This window comes from Monodelphis domestica, chromosome 2 (assembly GCF_027887165.1).
Source record: "Monodelphis domestica isolate mMonDom1 chromosome 2, mMonDom1.pri, whole genome shotgun sequence".
Lineage (NCBI taxonomy): Eukaryota > Metazoa > Chordata > Mammalia > Didelphimorphia > Didelphidae > Monodelphis > Monodelphis domestica.
The window spans coordinates 253208192-253231319 of record NC_077228.1 but is presented as its reverse complement, the minus strand read 5'-3'; the positions used below and the strand labels follow the sequence as shown (position 1 = coordinate 253231319).

At 37.6% G+C, this 23128-nt stretch overlaps 1 protein-coding gene across 11 annotated transcripts in view; it reads left to right on the top strand.

The window, feature by feature from the left end:
• The window catches only part of HEXD (hexosaminidase D), a 36849-nt gene extending 13970 nt beyond the window's left edge, over positions 1–22879 (top strand). For all 11 annotated transcript variants that reach the window (XM_007483437.3, XM_007483435.3, XM_007483438.3 and 8 more), the window contains 9 exons: positions 713–877; positions 4902–5085; positions 11702–11773; positions 12421–12616; positions 20532–20614; positions 21348–21426; positions 21525–21626; positions 21872–21961; positions 22285–22879. In XM_007483437.3, coding sequence (XP_007483499.1) covers positions 713–877; positions 4902–5085; positions 11702–11773; positions 12421–12616; positions 20532–20614; positions 21348–21426; positions 21525–21626; positions 21872–21961; positions 22285–22453 — 1140 coding nt within the window. In that variant the 3' untranslated portion in view covers positions 22454–22879. The remainder of the gene's footprint in view (positions 1–712; positions 878–4901; positions 5086–11701; positions 11774–12420; positions 12617–20531; positions 20615–21347; positions 21427–21524; positions 21627–21871; positions 21962–22284) is intronic.
• The last annotated feature ends 249 nt before the right edge of the window (positions 22880–23128 follow it).

The following is a 23128-nucleotide window of genomic DNA, read 5'->3' as shown; positions in this document are numbered from 1 at the left end:
AAAGCATGAAATTCTATTTACCTTGCATACATTTTGAATATACTTATATGCACATGTTATATCCCCTGTCAGAATATAAGTTTCCTGTGTGTAGAGACTGTTTCATTTTTATACTGGTATGCCCAAGCAGTTAGGGCAGAGAGGTGGCACAGTGGATAGAGTGCCAGGCCTGGGCTCAGAAAGAGACTCATCTTCCTGAATTCAGATCTGGCCTCAGACAGTTACCAGCTGTGTTATCTGAGCAAGTCATTTAATCCTGTTTACCCCAGTTTCTTCATCTCTAAAATGAGCTGGAGAATAAAATGCAAACCACCCTAGTATCTTTGCCATGAAAACTTCAAATGGGATCATGAAGAGTCAGACCTGACTGAAATGACTAACCAAAAAAAATATATATATATAAATAAAGCCCAGCAACTAATAATGCTTATTATATAGTAGACATTTAATAAGTTCCTTTTGTTCTTATATCACAGTCATTTCCAGAAATATTCTTCACCACTGTGTATGAATTGAACCTTCCTTTCTAACAAAGAATACAAATTGAGCCAAAATTCCCCCCACCCTACATGCAACCTTATTATTACATAGTATATACACCCTGACATTTTATACAATATTCTGTCCTTGTAGTTCCCCACCTCTCTGACAAGAAGCATCCTGTCTCTAATTTTGCTTTGTGATTGAGCAAATTGATTCTTTCTTCCTACAGTTTGTTCTGAAGCATAAGCAATTTGCTCACCTCCGTGAAGTAGAGCTGTTCCCAAATGCTTTAAATCCCCACAAGGAGGAATCCCTGGCATTAGTGGGTACAATGATTGATCAAGTAATGGAGCTACACAAAGGCATTCGATGGTTCCACATAGGATGTGATGAGGTATGGCACCCCATTCCTGTCCTGAAGTATACATTCTCACTTATCCTCAAACCTATTCTTACTAACAAAACAGAATTAACTAAAGAATTTTCCTCTTGACCTTACTTTTACTTTCCTCCACACCCTGTTTTTTGTTTTTTTTTTTCCAAAAGAAAAATGGTAAAGGTTTTTACAAAAGGGTTATCTTAAGAAAACTTTCAAGTCCAGTAAAAGCCAAGCCTCACCTGACAAATGTCCCTGAAATTTAAAAAATTTAAATCTTATGTGATTTTCAAAGAAAGACCACCCTTCTTTCCTCCTACCTCCCTTTCCCCCAGTGAGAAAACAAGAAAAACAAAGCACATTTTAGTGTAATCAATCCTCATTGGCCACATTTTTTAAAAATATGTCTTAATCTGTACCCATCACCTTTCTATAAGAAAGTAGTTAGCATGTCTCATCATGAATCCACTCTGGTTGTTCCCTGAAGCTGATCATAACTATAGACAATAACTACGTGAGCTTTGTGAGCAACATGCTAGAAAGAGTGAGCATACAAGTACACAGTTTTATTTAAGTACTAAATAGGTCATAGGTCAGCTCACAATAAGTCAACCTGGCCAGATGGGGGCTTCCCTAGAATGGAACTGAGGCCAGAAATGGCTTTAGTTTTCCCATCCCTTGTTATAAAGTCAAAATCCTTTAGGCAAAAATTGTCTATAAAAGAAGAATCCACATAAATGGAGAGACACTACAGCACAGTTCCTCACAGAATATAATTGATCATTAATACAATCTAACTGTTAAAGGGATAGGATGTCCAGTTTCAGGAGGGAGAGACCATGACAGTGGGATCCTGGAATGCAGAAGGGAGGGAAAAGAAAATATAATTGTATAGCCTGGCAACCTAGAATAGAATAAACTCACTGCAGGCACACGGAGATTAAGGTGGATTATGCCCCAACCCAAGAAGAGCCTCTTAAACTACACCCCAGCCAAGAAGGAAACAGATCTGCTATGTTAAAGAAGTTTTTCCATGAGGAGAAAAGTACTCTGTATGTTGAAAATAAGATATAAATTACTATTGTCCTTTAAAGCAAAAACACATTTTTTAAAAGTATTGGCATTGCAATGAATGAGTGTACTCTTGAAGGCTCTTCCAACTCTCAAATCCTGTGAGGAGTGACTTTAGACACCTTCAGTTGTCCTCTTTACAAATGATGATATTTGGAGCCAACTGAGATGCTCATTTTGATACCTTGAACACAGAAAATAGCATGACAATGAAATTGATTCTGACATACACATTAAGTAACTGATTATTATTATTGAAGAAAGTATTGTCTTAAAAAAAAAGATGAAAGAAGGAAGGGAAGCTTGTACCGTTGGTATGGAGAGGGGGAAAGAGAGGAGAACCTTCCTTCCACAAAGTGGGGTCCAGGGGAGATAGCAGATGTAACAGGTTAGCTCAAAGAGAGGAGAGGGGGTTTGAAGATTTTCCCCCTTCTGCCTCCCCTCCTTAGCTAAAGCTGCTCTCCCCAATTCACTCTTGTTCCCCCTCCACTACTCAAGACCAAAAGGTCTCCCCTTGATTCTGTTCACTCACATTCAGCTTGGGGAACAGATAACTTTTAATATTAACTCATATCAGGTAATACAAAAGGGAATAATGGGCAGGGAAGGATGGGAAAAGGAAAGTGGGGAAAAGGTGTCCCTATCTCTATCTAAATCCTTTCCCCTCCCTCCTTGAGTTTGGGGGGAACTCAGGCCTTGGCAGCCTGAGCCCCCCTGAGAGAAAGTCAAGTTGACTCACCCCTGGGCAACAAGAGCTGAGGTAAAATCTGTTCAGGTTTCTCTTCAGAAAGTCCCTTCAATTGGGAAGTGTTGGTGGGAAAAATTTCCAGCCACCAGCAGGAAAAATGGGTAACCCTCAGGAGAAAGTCTTTATCCACCTTTTCTCTTCCACGGCTCACGATGAAGAGACCCCTCACTGCTCTCCTCACCAGAGTCCTCAGAATTTCCTCAGGAAATTCACTCCTGGGGCCCCTCCCTCATCGAGGTGATCAATTTCATATACTCTTCAGTCTGGCACTTTTTCTTTAGTGTCAGCCTCTATCACAGTATATAATAAATCAAAGTCTGGTGGGGGTGAGGGTGGGAGTCAACTCATAAATCAGCCTCACTATCCCCCCAAGGCAGAAAAAGATGAGACCACACCCTTCACTTTGCACTCAGACTACATATTGATGACTTTATTTAATCCTGCCCATGGTGATCACTATGACTTAATTTCACTTTGGAAAAATGTCTGGGAGGAATTACACCATGTGATTTGCTATTGAGTCACAGCCTATCCCCCCAGAAAAGCAAAGAAGTGGATGGTCTGAATAACTAATAGGAACTACTGGGTAGAATCCAGGAACTTGAGCCTTCTTACTTCTTCAACAAATAAGTCTATACCTCTTTTCCAAAGTATTCTCCCCACCACACACACACATGCATGCAAACACTCTCACACATTTGAAATTCTTCTTATTCACACTGAAAATTCTGAATTTCATCTTTGAGATTTGAACAACTTCAGGCTAATTTGGGTTACTAGAAGTCCTTTTGTAAAAAGTGGAAGAATGGAGGAACAACTAAAAATAATATTTTCTATATACCTAGCTAAATTAGTCCATTGAGGAAAACAGGAATTCAGATAAAGGGAGATACCATTTTGGAGTATGATCTGAAGTTTAGGTGCAGGTTTTTAGACAGACTGAGGCCACCACGAACATGAGATACAAGAGTATCCCAACCACTGAAAAGCTTCCTTTCCTCAGTTCCCCAGAGCTATTTCCTGGCCCCATTTTAACAGCTTCCTCACTCTTCTTTTCCATCTCACTCCTTCCTCCCAATTTCTACCACATAAGTTGGTTCTGTGAAAATTTGGATAGAAACCTTACAGCTAGGCTCTAGGTTGGTGTCACAAGACAATCAAGGAGTAAGTAAGTCATACAAAACATTGGTATATTAAACAAGCAAAAGCCTTTTCTAGCCTGTGGAGTTATTGCAGAATCCATGATGAAGAGGGTGCCCAGCACCACCCAACATGACACTAGCCCTTGCTCCCTTTTCTCAATCATGTTTTCCCCACTTGATCTTTTCAGTGGCCCTGGAATTATACTGTCTCCACCCGCCACCTTTAGAAATTTTCTCAGTCAGCACATCTCATTGTAGCTCCAGAGCATGCATTAGGCTATATACCAAGGATTGATTCCAACATCCAACATGTAGCCCACTTGACCCTGAAATTCAACTTGTCAAAAATGTATAGCAAAAAAACTTTTAATATGATTTCCTTAAATATACATTAATTATGTAATATATTGTTACTAGGCTTTGATCAGTTTAGGAGCATGATAGAGGCAGAGTGCTGGACTTTGAGGGAGATGAGTGTTTGAATCCTGTGGAAGACACATTAGCAGTGTGACCCTAGACAGATCACTTTATCCCTTTGATCTTTAGTTTTCTCATCTGTTAAAAGGGGAATAAGAATAACATCTAACTGACAGTTGTTGAAAGGATCAGACGAGATAATCTATACAAAGCACTTTACAGATCCTTAGCGAGCTATATAAATATGAGCTATTATTATTCATTAATAAATTAAAAAAATTAATGAGGCCCACTCTCATGAATATTTGATCACACGGCCCACCATCAAAACTTAGGTGCAGGCAGTTAGGTGGTGCAGTGGATAGAGAGCCAGGCCTGGAGCTAGGAGGATATGGGTTCAAATGTGGCCTTGGATACTTCCTAGCAGTGTGACCCTAGACAAGTCACTTAACCCCATGCCTAGCCTTTTGTCCTAGAATTGTTACTAGGACAGAAATCAAGAGTTTAAAAACAACTTATGTATTTCTGAGGTGTAAGATGTGAATGACCTCAAATCCTATTTAAATCTTAAGTTTTATGGTCTTTCTGACTTATTTGGCCTACTTTCATATGAGAATGAGACCACAAACCAGAGTCTACCTCTTTCTTTTTCCTTCCTACACAGGTATATTACCTTGGTGAAGGGGAACTGTCTAAACAATGGTTACAGCAGGAACAGAACAATATGGTAAAACTGTGTCTGACTCAGATGAAAGCAGTTGCCAGGCATGTGCTCATCCACCACCCCACTGTTAAGCCCATTGTATGGGATGATATGCTTAGAGGCATTAGTGAAGAATATCTCACAGGTATTGTGCAACTTCAGAATATAGTTATTCATTTTCACTCTTAATAGCACAATATTATATTAATTTCTCAGATAACCAACACTGAGATCATTTCTATTTAGAGTATGTTCAAGAATACAAAGTAGTTGAGAGGCAGGATGACATAGTGGATAAATATCTGATCTTGGAGCCAGGAAGATATGAGTTGAAGTCCTACCTTTGGCACATCCATGTAATCATGAAAAAATAATAACTGCTCCATGCAATCAGGCATCTCACTAAGATTATAGGCTACAAATTGGTTATTAATCCACATTAGTAGAGGCAGTTTTCCATATTAGGAGTTCCTCCATAATGAAATCAAAACTGAACAACAAAACCAAAAGAAGCTAAAGCAAGTTTTATTTACTCTTAAATCACAAAAGTAATGGTGAATGATAAAGTCTCTTCATTCCTTGTTTATTTGCACCAAAGTATCTTATCTAGGGAAATGTTTTCTTATGCATAAAAAATAAAATTTGAAATTATCTACCCAGAAAAATTTTTTAAATGCTTTTGCAGGAATATAAAAGTGATAAGTATTAACTGAAGAACCATAAGAGGTTGCTGCCCTTGGGAGTATTAGAAATCTGAAGAAGTAGGCTTTCCAATACAAGAGGGAACACATCTGTAAAAAGACCATTAACTAGCACCACCTCAGCACCAGAAATAATAAGGACCGTTTCTCAGTTCTCAGTGCCATTGGTATTTTAGTAGTTTTTTATGGTACCTTTAGGACAAAAATAATCACTAACAACTTCATTCATTAAGCTAAGTCCAAACAGTTTAAGAAGTATTTATGTCCTCACAACTTCATAGCTATCTGGGGGGAAATGCTATAAATTGAGAGGAAAAATATTTTTTTAATTTCATTCTTAAATAACTGTTTAAGACAGCCATTTTACTTACTAATGGGATGTGTCCATCTTTTGGGTATGATACAACTTCTCAAACCTTAGGATCAGATTGGATATATGAGATTTAAAATGGTTGAAGTCTTAAACTGTAGTGATTAAAATAGTGGAAGATATACATTGTGATAGATATAAGAGAGGGTGAGTAAATTTGACAGCAGAAATATGTTTCACTAGTGTCTTGGGTTTTAAAATCAAATATAAGATGGTCGCCAGGGAAATATTCCCAATTATTCAAATACCCAAGTCAATTGGGTTTTATAGAGATTTTAATTAACAATACAATGAGTAATCAAAGAAGGAAAGAGAGAGTAAGAAAGGAATAAGTATGAAGGGCCTCAAACCAACATGGCCTAGACCTGAGCCTTAAGAGAGAAATCAGTCAGTTTTTTAACACTCACCACAAGGTCTGACTAAACAAGGATTTTAGTGACACCAGGCCAGCATCCTTCCTCAAAGAGTCTTCCAGCCAGAGATTGCTTCAAAGGGCCTCTCTCAAGAGCCTCCAGAGCTCCTACCCCAGAGGGACAGAGTCCCTCAGAGGAGCTCCTCAAGGAACTCTCCTTCAGAATGAGAGTCAGAAATCGAGAATCTAAAAGGTTTCTGTCCTAAAGTAGTCTTAAGTAGGGAGGAGAAGGATCCTCCCATGCCAAGGAGTTTCACATTCCAATAAAGTTCTTACTATCAGTAGGAAATTTTTTTCAAGTATGAAATTTCCCAATGGGGAAATGTCCAACATTCATAAGTCTAAGAAATTTTAAGGTTTGCAGATACTGCCACTCTCATTTCCTGTTTCACACTGATTTTCTTGTCATAGTTGCTTTTTGTCACAGCAACTGTCAAAAACTTAGCTTTGCAAAAAGATATAATGTTGCAAACAAGAAGTTTGAGAAGTTACTGGTGTAACTGAAAGTACAATTAAACAAAAACACATATCAAACATTGAAGAACATCATTGAAAAGAAGGCAGTGCGATCTAATGTTGAAACTGTGATCTGCTTTGAACTAGTAGTTCATTAAGTGTTCCAAAGATGTTGAGAGTATTGCTTTGTTTCCCTCGAATTTACGATTTTCCACAGTGCCCTCATGGATTCCCTGTGGCACTGCAGGGTATCATGGTGCATAGCTTGGGAACTGCAACGTAAGGATTAGCCATGAGAATCCCTGAAGTAATTAATACAGTGATTGCTGAAGGAGTCTTCTAGAAATAGAAAGTATTGATAACTTCCCAGTACCCAGTCATGTAGGGGAAGCACTTCATTTATACATAAAAAGGATCCAGTTGATTCTATAAACAGATCTCTTCCCTTTCCAGGCCGTACTACTCATAGCTACCAAAATACTTTGACCATACTCTTCCTTGCTTAAAAGCCTTTATTGATTGTCTGTAAAGTACCTTGCAAATCTTAAAGTATATACAAATAGATTTAAATCTGGCCCCAATCTGTCTTTTGAACTTTATTTCTACTATGCTTCTTAATGTTCTATATTTTAACTAAACTGGACTTCTTACTTCCATTCACAGCCTACTTTTCCAATACCTCTGCATTCTCACAGGCTCTCCCACTAATTCCTTCTACATCTCTGTCTATTAACATAATTTTTTTTCTTTCAAGGTCCATTTCAAGTACTACTTCCTCCATGAAGCCTTTCCCTCTTAAAATTTTCTTATAATGCTTTGACTATCATATTATTTGTCATATTATATTTACTTGTATCTCCATTATATTCCCTCTCTCCCTCACCAGATTACAAATTCCATAAGAATATATAGTTTTTTCCTCTTTGTGTTCCTAACATAGTATAGGCATATGTGTAGTCTTAATTTTTTAACTAAATTTGCAGCTAATCCCATATAATAGACTTTTCCCTTACTTTACATAAATTCTGAGCTTTTTTGTAAAGATTGTTTTAAAAGTTGACTATATCACTCAGTATCTCTGTCATTTTGATAGAAGAGTAGCTTCCAAATTGATGTTGACGAGATAGTACATTTAGTAAATGAACATTAAGCAGGCAGTTTCAAGAAATTTCTAACCCCAAATCAAATGGAGGCTTCTGATAGAGATACTTCCTTTAGCAGCCTGTTGGGGTTAGAAAAAGATTTAAACCTTTGGGAAATAGGTATCTGGGACTGTTTATGGTACATAAAGCTTGGCTTCTAGTAGGAGAATGCTTAAGAAAGGAAAAGCAGTTTATAGCCAAGTCTCTAAGAAGAGACATACCCTCCTCATAGAAAGAAAAGCTGCTAAAGGTTTTCTCCCCACCCCCCAAGTCTGATGTCTTAGTGCTGTAAACCTTAAATTACTCCACCCTACTTAAACCTTACTTTAGGGGAAGATAAAGTTGTAATCTCCTGATTGAACAATGAAGATACTTAGTTCTCAACTTATAGTGAAGCTAGAACTTTAAGCTAAGTCTATTTTTAGTATCCTAATACAAAAAGGTGTTAATTAACTACAAAGGTTAAATTTATCACAAAAAGATCAAATAACTAACAAAAGGTGAACTTAACAAAGAAGTGTGAAATAACTCTAAAAGATATAATCTAATTAAAAGAAGATGAGAACTAGGAATGGGCATTGAGAGGAGGAAACACAAAGGTGAAAGGTCTATATATTTGGCTTCCTTACTTTCTCCAAGAGGATCTTGATTGGAGGGACTCTCTTTCCCTTATTGGTGGTGGAGAGTTAGCTGAAAGGAGCGTGTTGAGCCTTTCGGCATCTTAGCATGGCTACAAGCTATTATCCAGTTCGGTGGTGAGTTTCTGGCTGAGGTTTTCCTCCTTCACTTTCCAACTCTATCCTCTTAGAAGCCTCTAATCTTCTTCAGAGACCTAGAGACAGGGATTTTTAATTTCCTCCTGGCACAGGCCAGGCGGGAGAAATCCTATATCTCCTTCCTTCTCTCTCCTTAATTCCTTCCCTCTATATTAATTAAATTACCATAAAATACCAGACTGACTTGGGTATTTTGTTTGAGATTTCCCCCGGCGACCAATTAAATCTAGATTTAAGTCACAACTCTAAATTTGTCTTTACAGTGCCCAAGGACCCTATGTTTTTAAAAAGCTCTAAAAAGAAGCCTTTGAATTTTAAACAAAAATCAAAATAGCATATAGTAGGCCAAAGCTGACAAGGCCAGTCTGATAGTATAGGTTCAGGGAAGCTATGTCAACTGCAGGAGGTTTCCTTATTTTCATTCAGCTTCTAATGTTCCTGCTCATTGTCACTTTCTATATCAGGAAGACTCCCTGTGAACTGTGAAAATCTGGCATTTACTATATGAACAAAATTGTTTAGCTATGTGATTCAGTCATTTAGCTCTTCATTCTCACACATTTTGTTACCCTTTCAAGAGACCATTACTTTGCTTTTGTCTTTTAGTTTAGTTTTTCTTTTCTAGTGTTGTCTATGCTAGGTTTTTCTTATCCCCAAGATTAAGATTGTCCAGGAAAAATCCTAAAGCTATTTTAAGTGATACACGCCCCTCTTAAATGCCTTTGATACTTTGCGAGGGGCATAGTATATAGTAATGGAAATATTTACCAGAGTTCTTCACTACTTGTTGCATTAAGGCAGCATCAGAACTGTTACCATGATCATGACCCAAAACTTCATTAGTCATACTGAGAGGTTTTTCTAAAGTTTCAGTACCCAAGAGATCATGAGATCTAGAAGTGGAGGGGAGGGACTTGCTATTTCCAAACGATATGAGATCTTCCTAGTAGAGAGAAGAGAAGTCCTATGAATGCCAGACAGGAGGCACTTATAAAGATTTCCTGAAAACGAATACTATGTGAAGTCAAAAACTCAAGTGAGATGCCAGGCATTGCATGAGAGCATCATCCCAGAAGAAGTTTCACAAGCCTAAGCTCTTGCATTCCAGACTGGAAGTTGTGGAATATGATCTCAGTTTAGAAAGACATGTAATCAGGAGACATGCTGCAGACAAGTAATAATCATTCACAGAAGAACTTTAAACAAAATGAATGCATATCAGTGTAATTCATTTGGGAGAAGTTTTAGTAGGGGGTTAGTCTTTAATCCATTATTCAGGAAGCCTTTTAGTTATAATTCACACAACTAATCGGTCTGTAGAAGAGTTACATGAGCACAGTGGATATGGAAAATTTTTTGGTATAAGATTCATTATGACTGGACATCAGAAAATTCCTACTAGAGAAAAATATTATGAATGTAGTAAATGATTTGTGGAAAAACCTTCAGTCACAGAGGACATTTGACAAAGCATGAGAGAAGTCATAGTAGAGAGAAGGAGCCTTTTAAAAGTAATTTGGAACTAACAACATGGCAATGGGTTCAAGTCAAGAACACATATGATACCAGTGGAATCACACGTCGGCCACGGGGGGTGGGAGGGAGGAAAAGAAAATTATCTTTGTCTTTAATGAAAAATGCATGGAAATGATCAAATAAAATACTATAAAATAAAAAAAAATAAAAGTAATTTGGAAAATCTAGAGTGATAGAGGGACTGTGATTGGACATCAAACAATTCAGATTGGAGTGAAATCCTTTGAATGTAATAAATATGAGAAAGTGTTTGACAAAAAAGAAGTCTTTATTGGTCCTCAGAGAATTCATATTAAAACCATTTTATTTTAGTACTAAAATCCAGGTTGCTGTGAAGATCAAATGAAAAAGTATTTAGAAATTACTTTGCAGGGAACAGCTAGATTGCTCAGTGGATTGAGAGCCAAGCCCAGAGACAGGAGATCCTGGGTTCAAATCTGGTCTCAGACTCTTCCTAGCTGTGTGATTCTGGGCAAGTCACTTAACCCCCGTTGCTTAGCCCTTACCATCTTTCAGTCTTGGAATCAATATACAATATTGATTCTAAGACAAAGGGTAAGCATTTTAAAAAAATAAAAATAAATCACTTAGTACACTACCTAATACAAAATAGGCATTTAATAAATGCTTGTCTCCTTCCTTTCTAAAACTGGAAAATTCACCTCTGCCTACTTCCCTTTTAGGCTTAGCTCAAGTCCTGATTCCCCTGGGGAAGACTCTCTCCTTGAATTACTTTTTAAATATTTTATATGAACATGTGGCATCCTCTCCAGTTAGAATATGTTGAACTTGAGTACAGAACTATCCCACTTCTATATTTTATACTTCAGAGCCTATCACAGTATGCAATGAGTATTGATTTGATTCATTTAAATGAACAAATTTAATTTGCTGAAGGAACCTGGTTTATGCCTCATTATGAGAATTAAAGACAAGAAGGAAATCTAAAATTAAGATCTTATGTTCTCTAAGGTTCCTTTCATTTTAAATACTTCATCCTATCTTCCCAATCTTCCTTTTTTCCCCTCTTTTTTTCTTTTGTTAAACCTTTACCATCTGTTTTAGAATTTATACTGAGTATCTAAGATACTGAGATCCAAGGCAGAAGAACAGTAAGGGCTAGGCAATTTAGTATTAAGTGACTTGTCCAGGATCACACAACTAGGAAGTGTCTAAGGCCAGATTTGAACCCAGGATCTCCCAACCCCAGGCCTGCTGCTCTATCCACTGAACCACCTAGCTGCCCCTTATTTTTATTTTTCATTTTTTTAAAAAACCCCAAATTCTATTTTTAATAGAAACATCAATTATGGCTATATCTCAGACTATAAATCCTCCTTATAATGCTGTTTTTTTTTTTTTTTCCAGAATCTGGAATAGCACAACTGGTGGAGCCAATGATCTGGGACTACATTGAGGATATGGATGTATATGGAAAGGGTCAGTACTGTATGGCTAAGGATCTCACATCTAGATGTCTTTTTTAATTTATCCCTTCAAAGAGCTTGTTGTATAGGGGTATAGAGTTTATGTGTGTTTATATAATTATTTCTCTCATGTATGAGCAAACCAATTTCTTTCCCTCCCTGATGATTGATCTTTTTAATGAAGTAGAACTCTCCTTATTAATTATACGACCTCAGTTCTGTAATTTTTGGCAGAATTAACAGTGGTTGGAAGTTGCAAGCTTATGTTTGATAATAAGGAAAAAATTCCTAACAGTTTGTGCTATTCAAAAAGTGGAATAGTCTACCATGGGCAATGAATCTCATTGGGGAATATTCAAGGAAAGATTGGATGATGTTAGGATAGGATTTTGGATAAGGACAAGAGGAAAAAACATATAAAAATCTACTTTATTGTTTTGGAAGGGTAAGGAATAAGGGCTTAGGGATTTACTTATCACAATGATCGCTTGTCAGGTATATTGTTATGGGGCTATTGTGAAGGCTGAATAACCAATTCGCTTAGTTAATCATGTGCTAAAGGAGAACATTAGAAAAAGCTAGTGTTTACTGGCATACACTCCACCACTGATCCTCCATGGGAGCTAGGATATTGAATCCCTTTGTTCTTTTTGTTTCTAGTTCTCCTCATGGATAAATACAGGAAGTGTGGATTCCCTAAACTGTGGGTTGCCAGTGCTTTTAAAGGTGCCACAGGGGTGAATCAGTCTTTGACCATTATTGGCCATCATCTCAAAAATAACATCCAATGGTTGAAAGTGGCCGAAAGTGGACCTACTGAGATGCTGCAAGGAATCGTTCTAACTGGTTGGCAAAGGTAAAGCAACTATAAAAGGGATCCCTATCTGAATTATTTTAGTCTTTCAACCTGATATGCAAATAGCACATACATGTAGATGTTATTCAGTTAGGTAGAAATTGAAGGTATCTAAAGAAATTAGGCTTCAGTTACCCTCGAAATAAAAACTGCCTTCTTTATCCTTAATAAGATCTTATCTTCCAGATGCTGAAAGCTAAGGCCTATAAATATGGGATATTTAGGCTTCTTTGCAACAAATGCTAAATGGACAATATCCTCCATCTCAGCTTTTATATATTTTTTATCACAACCTATGATTTTATCAATGTAGAGAACTCTTGGTATGAAAACTCCCTCTACCAATATAGACTGACAATTCAGCAGTAATTTATAATCTAAAGGATTTGCCTTTACTCAGCCAAGATGTGCCAGAGGCAAGATTTAAACCTAGGTATTCCTGTCTCCAAAGTTAGCCTTATTTTAGCCTATCTCTGCCTTGCTTTTTATAAGTGGGTAATTGATTCAAGGTTTAGGATGATAGATCTTTTTTAGTATATGAAGTATCTCGTGTTTATTCAAATATTCCAATAACATTACTCCTTTTCAATGAATTACAACCTAGTATTGAACCTGAAACTTTTTACTTGTTCTTAATTCTCAGTCTTCACATTTATTTGGTAGGCAAATGAAAATTATTCTGCCCATTCTGCATTCACAAAGCTGGTGGGTGGCATTTTGATTGAGTTGAATTTAATTGTTTCTTTAAATGATAGCCATACTTCCCATGGATGGACACACACACACACACACACACACACACTCACAGAGCTAAGCCTATCTCCATATGAAGTGGGGAGGTTATCAATAATAGTCTCAAGTCTATTGTAGGTGGATGTTTTTCTTTATAGCAATCTCAAAACAATAACTGAATGGTATTTTGCCACCATACACAAACATTTTTGAAGGAAATGGTTTGATTTCAGTAAATTCATAGGCAATCAGGTTTCATTCCACTTTTCTACCAAGTTAAATATGGTTTTCACTGGTTAAGGTCTAAGAGTAGAAAAGTCTATCTTGACATATAGTGACTTCCTTATCCCTGGAGATCTTCATACAAAGACCAGATGAGCACTTGTTAAATACATTGTAGAGGGAATTATTATTCATGTATAAGCTGCCAAGAGTGATTTGCAGGCCCTTCCAGCTTGAAGATTTTGTCTGAGAATTTGCAACAAGGAGAGGAGAATCTAACCATTAACAAACAAGTCACAAAATGGAATTATAAATAAAATCTATATATTCTAAGATAGGAAAGAAAATCATATATTAAAAGCTCACCACTATCCCACTTCATATTTGGTCACTTTTGTGACTTTTCTATCCATTGCTTCTCCATTCTCTTCCAGAGGCATATAAACTTTGAGACCCTCAATTCAAATCAAGCCTTTTCTAAGTTTAAATGCCTACAGGCCAAGCTGAAAGAGAATTCTGGCATAGCAACGTTTTTGAAATACCTGAGATTTAAACTCCTATTATCACAAAAGTAAAGTTCTATTTTCTCGGTTGTTTGTTTTTTAAGAACTCATTCTTTAAAAACTCAGCGTTGTCCAGATCCCATTTTCTTCAGAAACCTGATGATTGAGCATTAGAATTTCCTCCTCAAGAACACCAGATGGCACTGTTCACCTTGGTTGTGAATTAAAATAATTACCATAGTTCATTTCTTTCTTTTTTAAGACTAGAACTGTATTGCCCTCAAAATCCCATTCAAGCAGATTATGTTGGAGAAATAAAAAGTCATTTCTAATTCCTAAAAACAGTTCAGTCTTAAGAGGAAGAATACAAAGCGGGGTGTGAAGAAGAGTGGAACTTGCTGATCACATGTATTTTCAGGAAAGCCTAAAACAATCTTATTTTATCTGCCAAATGCTAGAGAGGCAACATGGTGTAATGGGAAAACCAGAAGACTGAAATTCAAGTCCTGCTTTAAGCACAATTTGGCATTGTGACCCTGAGCAAGTCACGTGACTTCTCAGTACTCTAGGCTTCCCTAAGATGCAGAAAAAGTGCTACTTGCACTGGTGGAGGGAGCTTCTCATAAAGAAGTTCTCTACACCCAAGAAATCACAGGTCTAATCTCTGTGTCTCTTCAAATGCTAATGAAAGATAACTTTAATGATTCCCAAATAAAGTAGCCATATGGATAGAGTTGGGAAAGTTGTCAAACACTAAATCTTTAACTCCATTAATCCATCACCAGTTCCTAATAGAAATATGGAACTGTACAAAACAGAAAAGTGGGTTGGATCACATGTTAATTCTAAATAAAAGTTTTAGATGCCAGATTTCTGTAAACCCTGAAGACCTATACTCATTTAGTTTACATACCTTTGTTAAAGGAATAATATCCTCTCTACAAAATCTACAACCTGGGGGGAAATCCAGAAAGAGGCAAACAGAAAACTATCACTGGAGGCATGGCAGAAGTGAGACCCCAGAATATCACATGGAACAATTTCCACCTGTAATGCAGTAAAGAGAGACAAGAAACCTAGATTCTAATCCCAGTGCCCCAGGCACATGATTTTTCCAGACCTGTTTCTTCATCTCTAAGATAAGAGAGTTGAACTAGATAATCCATAAAGTTACTTCCATCCAGAGCCATAACTAGCAATTCTGAAACTTGGGAAAAGAATTCAAACCTTGGTACGTAAGAACCTTAAGATCCTAGGACTCTAGTCACTATGGGCAGAGATCTCAGGGCATTCTAAGGTCACTGTTTAGGAGGCCACAACCAGAGAAAGAAACAAAATAAAGCTGAGGCAGAGAGATGGACAACTGGTATTTGTAGTTTAATTAATTTTTATTGTGAAATGGGTACTAAGCTCAGTTGTTTCTTTCTCCTAAAGTGCTATCTCCATCATCTGAACAAAACTTCAGTCACCCTATCCTAGTTACAGTGCTGCTTCCTACTGTATGTTCTGATGACTCTATGAAGCATTCTTTGATTCTATACAATTAAAAAGAAAAAGTAGGGGGCAAGTAGATGGCTCAGTGGATTGAGAGCCAGGCCTAGAGACAAGAGGTCCTGAATTCAAATCTGGACTCAGACACTTCCTAGCTGTGGTAACCTGGGCAAATCACTTAACCCTCATTGCCTAGCCCTTACCCCTTTTCTGCCTTGGAACCAATACACAGTATTGTAAGGCTTTTAAAAAAAATGTATCATCTAACAAAGAGGAGAAAATCAGGTATCCAGATGGTTACTTAATCAGCAAAGAGTGGAGCATACAGAGAAACAAGACACTTCCTTTCCCAAAGGCACTTATAATATAGAGAGGAAGAAAGGGCATGAGGTAAATTATAGGAATATATTAGAAACCTAGACTTGGAGTCAGGAAGACTTGAGTATAAATTCAACCTCAGACACTTGCTAGCTTCATGGTCCTAGGATAGCCACTTGACCTCTCTCAGCCCCATTTTCCTCATCTGTAAAATGGGTATAAGAATAATACCTACATTTCAGGATTGTTTTTTGGATTCTGTGAGATAACATATAAAGCACTTTGCAGACTTATGATAACCTACATGAATATTAGGTATCATTATTATTATTATTATTATACTTGAAAACAAGTAATAATTCAAGGTAGTTTTAACACCAAGTGTGGCATAGTGGTACAGACAGTAGATGCTATAGGAGTTTGGTAAAAGGGGGGAGGGAGTAGGAAGAGAGAGAGAGATTATGTTGGGGAAGACTCCTTAAAAAAGATAATCTTGAATTGAAGGATAGGTAGGAGGACTGAGGTCAATGGAAATGATGTGATAGAACAATATGACAGTATGGAGGTAAAGAATATATATATATATATATACACACACATACATACACACACTCAAGGGTCAAGGTTGAGATGAGTCTGGCCAGAGTGAATGTTTCATGTAATAGAAATCAAAATTGGAAATACAGGTTGGGACCATATTGAATGCCAGACTGAAGAGTTGTACCTTATTTCTGTAGTCAGTGGAGAGCAATTGAAGGCTTTTAAAGTATTTTGACCAAATAAAGAGTAGCAATTTAGGAATCTCATAATAGTGTTCAATTTAAATCATAAAAAGTAAAGAAAGAGGCAGAAAAACTGGTTCAGAGACAATAGCAATAGTCCAAGGTCCATTAAGGATCCGAACTATAGTAATTGCATATGGGAATGGAAAAGAAATGAAACACAAGGGAAAATGTAAAGAAATTGGTAACCATGTGAAAGATGGAAGAGGAGTCAAAGATGGCTTTGAGTCAGTAAACATTTATTAAGGGCCTATGTGCCAGGCATATGTGCTAAGAGCATTCAGGATGCAAATGAAGGCAAAATTCAGTCCCTGCTTTTAAGGAGTTCACAGTCTAATAGGGGAAGACAATATGCAAATAACTATACACACAACTACATATGAAGAAGCTACATAAAAGAAAAATAGGAAATAATCAACAGAAAAGTCATTCATATTTGAGATTTTACCTGGGAATTGAAGGAAGTCAGAAGGAAGAAGTGATAAGAGAAAGAGCATTCCAAGCATGGAGCAAAATGTTCAAAGCCAAGAGATGGAGTGTCTTATTCAAGGAACAGCAAGGAGACCAGTGTCACTGTATCAGAGAGCATTGTGGGGCTTAGGGGGAAGGGGAAGGGGAAGGAGAGAGGAGGAGAGGAATAATCATTTATATAGTGTCTATATGCCAGATGATTTCTAAAAGCACTTTCTAAAATATTATCTCATTTGATCCTCACAACAACCCTGTGAAGTAGATTTTTTTATTATCTGCATTCTTACAATTGAGGACATTAGTACAGAGATTAAAATGACTTGTCCAGGGTCATATAGCCAGTGTCTTAGATCATATTTGAACTCAGGTTTTCTTGACTCCGAGTCCAGTGCTGCATCCACATCACTGCATCTGATATTTAAGTTGTAACAAGACTAGAAATAAGGGATAGGTAAATGGCTCAGTGGGGAGGGAGCCAGGCCTGGAGTAGGGAGGACCATGGTTTATATCTGACCTCTGATACTTCCTAGTTGTGTAACCCTGGGCAAGTCACTTAACTCCAGTTACCTAGCTCTTATTGCTCTTCTGCCTTAGAACCAGTACATACTATTGATTCTAAGACAAAAAGTAAGGGTTAAAAAAAAAAAGGCTAGAGACATGGGGTGTGGGGGGATACTTAGGGTGGAGTTATGAGAGACTTTGAACACCAAACAGGATTTTACATTAAATCCTGGAAATTATAGGGAACCACTGGAATTTACTCAACATGGGAGTATTGGGCCTCACTTTGGTAGCTAAATGGAGGATAGACTATAGTAAGGAGAGACTTGTGACAAAGAGGCCAGCCAGCACATTATTGCAGTAGTCAAGATTTGGAAAGATATGGGTCTGTACCACAGTAGTGACATTATCAGGAGAAGGAAGGGAATAAGCATTTATATAGTACCTATATTCATAGGAACTGTGCTAAGTGCTCTTTACAAATATCTCATTTGATCAAATTCACTCCTTGAGAAAAGTATTATTATCTCCTTATAATAAGTTACAGAAACTGAAGGTAGAAAGAGATTAAGTGACTTGCCCAGGGTCACACAGCTGATAAGTGTCTAAGGCTGGATTTGACCTTAGATTTGTTTTCTTATGAAAGAAACATTGCAAAGGTCTTGGAAACAAATTACACATGGTGGCTTAGAGATAGAGGAGTTGAGTTTGACACCTAGGTTGCTTCCCTGAAGGTACTGGGAAGTGCTGGTGCCCTCCTATAGTATAGAGGTATAGTGGTGAAAGTAGGACACACATGCCAGAAGAGGCACTCAGAGTCTCTATGGGCATGCCCACCATCATCCCAGCACAGAGTTTGCCACAATTTGTTATTAGAAAGCCAGAGAGACTCAGAGCCAAGATGCTTTCCTCCTCTTCTCATATGTGCTTGAAGACATCATCTATCCCTCTAAAAGTTTCGCCATTACTAATATAGAGGAAGAGAGCCAGGATAGAGTTCTTTAGGATATCCATGGCTAATAAGCATATCCTGGAGGAAGATCCAGCAAAGGAGACTGAGGAGAGATCTGAAAGGAAATGAGTCAAGAGGATAGCCAGTACTGGAAAAGATGGCCAGGGAAGTCTTTGTCATCAGAAAGGAGCCACATCTAGTGAGTGCAACATTTTAAGACTTAGATAACTTGAAGAATCATAGTATCACATATAGAAACAGAAATATGGAATGGTATCTGATCTTAGTGAGGAGACACAATAAATTTCAGGTGACATTTTAGTATGCTGGGGATAAGACTATGCTCTTCCTAGTACAAACAACTGGCAGATCATTGGATATATGGGGCTGGAAATCAGAATAGAGATCAAGGCTGGAGATGTAGATGCTTATAGAAATGACAGCTAAAGCAGTAGAAAGGGATAAACTCTCTGAAAGACAAAATACAGAGGGAAAAGTAGCAAATAAATCTTGATTTTGCACAACTGAGCTTCAAGAAAGAAAGGAAGACCTCCACCCCCCCAAAAAAAGTAACAAAAGTAAAAGAACCAAGAGAGTGAATTGTCTCAGACAGAAAAGAAGTGTGGGAAGGAAATTTACCCTTCCTCCTTCCAAGTACAACTACTGGTATGAGCCTGAGAGAACGTGAAGCCTGAGTGAATCTCTGGAAGCAGAGATTGTGCAAGGAAATAAATGGGTGAATTGAGTCACAAGGATAGAAGGAAAAATTCAGCAATAGAGTCAAGAGATCATGAGACTGGGGACTAGGTGATGTCCCCTGCACTGCCCCATTGGGCAGTCCAATCAAAATAAAAAACCATAGTTGGCTCCGGAGTCATGACATGTGAGAGTTGGTGGGTAGAGAGGTTTGATAAACTGAGGCAAGAGGGGATTTCAGTCTCTTCTCTTATGTGTTTGTTGCTATGGACTTTCTTGTAAGCATGGCTAGGGAGCCCTAATGGTGGCCACAGAATAGCAAGCTAAATGGAGTAATAAGGAAAGTATCTTTTATATCTCTCCTATTTTTTTTCTATTTCCCCTATTACTTTTGGTGAATAAAATTATTAATTTACAGCCAGTCTTATAATTTTCACTCTTACAGAAGTCAGCAGTGCCCATGTCTTAAAGAGGTTAAGGAAAAAGCTTAGAAATCCACAAGCAGTTTTGAGTAGAAAGAAGCCATGGAAACTAGATTGCAGGGGACTGAGAAACATTGAGAAAATGGAGCAGGCAGCAAAAATCAATCCTTTCAAGATTTTGATTGGGAAAGAAAAATGACAGGATTGGAGCACTGTAAAATCATTTTTTATCTCAAGATAGAGGAAATCTGAAGATATTGGTTAGTACATGGGAAGCTAATGAAGATGCAGAATGTAAAGATAGCACACAGAATAATTAACAGAGCAGCTATTCTAAGAAGAGGATCAATGGAATAGTTAAATTTGGAAAGAAAGACCACACTTATCTGAGAGGAGGGAAGGAAAGGAAGAGTGAATAATAAAGAAATATTTTGAGAAAAAGATTAAGATGGCAGGAGTTACGGGTTTGATTGTCAAATAAAGACCCCAGCTGAAGGAGACATGAATGTGTCTAATGGGCTCATTGACTTTCTCCAATAACAATCTGAAGTCTCAGAACAAGATAGAGATGAATTGGGTGAGGGGGTGCAAATAACCCCAGACTAGGGATTACAATGGGTGAGCAAAGCAGAAAAATCAAAAAGACGAGAAAGTCTGAGATGTTAATGTGGGAATACCACTAAAGTTACTGATTACAGATCCCAACCTGGGTACTTAGTTAAGTGTAGGCAGAATGAGGCTGTCCTGGGCAGAAGGGTAAAGATTCATTCATGTAATTCCCTTTCTGTATTAAAAATAAATGTTTCTTCCTTTTATGAACTCTAGGTATGACCATTTTTCTGTTCTCTGTGAACTGCTTCCTGTGGGAATCCCATCCCTAGCAGTCTGTCTGCAGGCACTCAAATATGGTACAGTATATAACTTTCCTCTTTTCACTAATTCTCCCATGTTCCATAGCATTTTGCTAGAATCCATTTTTAGTATGTTTTATTCCTCCCAGAATACAGAGGATCAGTGGTATGCGCAGTCACTTTGCCATTCTGGAGTACTTCCCTCCCTTTTCACACAAGAAAAATATAGCACCCCACTTCCCTGAAATCTCCCGAAAAGAATTACTCTAAATCAGAAAGTCCACCTGAGTTTGGAATAAGATTGTGGGACAGTTTCTTAAGTGCTAAGCAACTGTGCTGCCTTTAAAAGAGAAAGAAAAATCTCACTAAACCTTATACTAGTTGAATTTAGTCACCATGCTCAATGCATGTCACCAGACTGGATCTTGTCAGTAAGCCTGTGACCTTAAGTTCATCCTTTGGGGAGGTTGTAGTCCAAGAAGTTAAAACAAATCTCCCTTATAGGAAATAGCTCTTGAGAAAGGGACTTGAAATACCAAGATAGGTTTCTTAAAGGGTAAAACACAGTCTTGGAGAATTACATATTAGAGTTACCCAAAATACTCTCCCAGAGCCATCTTTCACATCTCCAATCCTGAGCAAGGGGTACACAGCTTTCCCAATCAGGCCATTAAATAGGAATAAGTTCCCCCAAAACAGGAGCTTTCTCTGTATACCCTTGTATAAGAGCCTTCTCCTCACCTTTTTCTTTCTCTTCTCTTTACTAAAAAAAAAAATATTTTTCTTTCAGGAGGTTACACTGAAAATGTTAAAAAAATAGTAGAAAAGTACTTAGGGATATCAAATTTGGAAATCAACAGTTTTATGAGGTAAAACCACCAATTCCTAATAATCTCATTCCTACTTTCTATTATCTCATAAAAGTCTTGCTAGTTCTGAAATTGATGAAGACTTTCTCTTTGACTAGTGAAAGCTCTGGGACCTTCCCTGGCAGTGATGTCTTCGCCCTGGTCACTCAGGTCAGCTTTCACCTGAGGCTCTCTGTGGATGAACTGCTAGAAAGGAATAGGTCAGTTATTAATAAGCAAGAATTGAATGTGGAATAATTCCAAAGAAATATGTTTCTCTCCTTCCCTGTCCCCAGTCTAGTTGGGAAACAAAACATAAATGCATGAAGCAACCTTGGCCAAATTGTTCAATCTTGTCATAGGCCTTATAAAGTAAATGCCCTGGGAAAAACCATTGGAAAATAAGAAATACTACAGAGTTGCATGTAATTGTTTACTGTTCAGTACAATCCCAATGCATTTACAGGTATGTGACAGGCTGGTTCAGCCCTTACCACCGCAAAAGGAAGACGATTCACCCTGTTATGATCCAGTACATCCAGCCAGATGCCATAAGGTAGTGGTGCCAACTTCCTTGACAGGGCCAATGCAGCTGGTTTGTCAATTTTCTTGAAATAATTAGTCTTTGAATCCCTGATGCTAAAAGTGGTTTTGAGCCAAAAAAAAATTTTTGAGCCAAAATTTAAGCTTATAAACAAGATAAGCCTCTTTAGATGAATTCATTTGCTTTTATTTCACTATACTAGACACTAATAACTCAAAAGTGCTCTTCACTTTTTCTTGATTTCCCTTTAAAAGACTATCTTCTGTATGCTTTTGTTTTTTTTAATAAGGACTCACATGTCAGCTTCATGGTCAACCTTTTCCATTCCCCTTCAGTCTCCTAGCCAGGTGGAATGCTGTCATCCAGGAGCTGCAAGCAGCACTTGAGAGAATTTTCTACCCAGATGCAATAGAGGAATGGCTGGAAGAAAATATCCATCCCACCATGCAAAAGCTACAGCAGCTATTGAAAGACCTAGATGCAGCAATAGCAGCTCATTCTTAACACTTTTGTGACTCATCTTGGATTTTAGGAGGCTTACCTACTACTAATCCAGTGGAGATTTCTTAAAGATGGACAAAGCCACTCATTACCACATGAAAGCAAGGCTAAGGGGAGGGGAACAGGGTTAAGAGGGATCCTGTGGGTATAATTGAAAAATCTTATTCCCAAAACAAAAGCTGAAATGAGACATTCAGGTGTGAAGATATGATACTGGATCTTGTGTAAAAAGCTAGTACCATGAAAGGATGGAGCAGAATTTATTATGCCTTAAGTGAACTCAAAAAATTAGAAATAGCCGTCATGATCATTACACAGGGCAGCAGTAAAAAGGCACTAAAAATAAAAAGCAAAAGAGATAAGCAGGGAAATTACATTATGCTTGAAAGCATCATAAATAATGTTAATACTGATATATATGCACAAAAATAGCTCAACTACTTGAAGGAAAGAATAACTGGATTATAAGGTGAAGTAGACAAAAAACTGTAATAGTTGAGGACTTCAGTGTGTCCCTTTCCACCCTAGACATGTCTGACAAAAAGATAAACAAGAAGGACCTGAAAAGAACTAGAAAAATCAAATGTGATAGGCCTGTGGTGACTGATGAATAGGAATAGAAAGGAAATATTTCTCAACTACACATGACACCTTTACAGAAACAAGTGAAGAAAATTA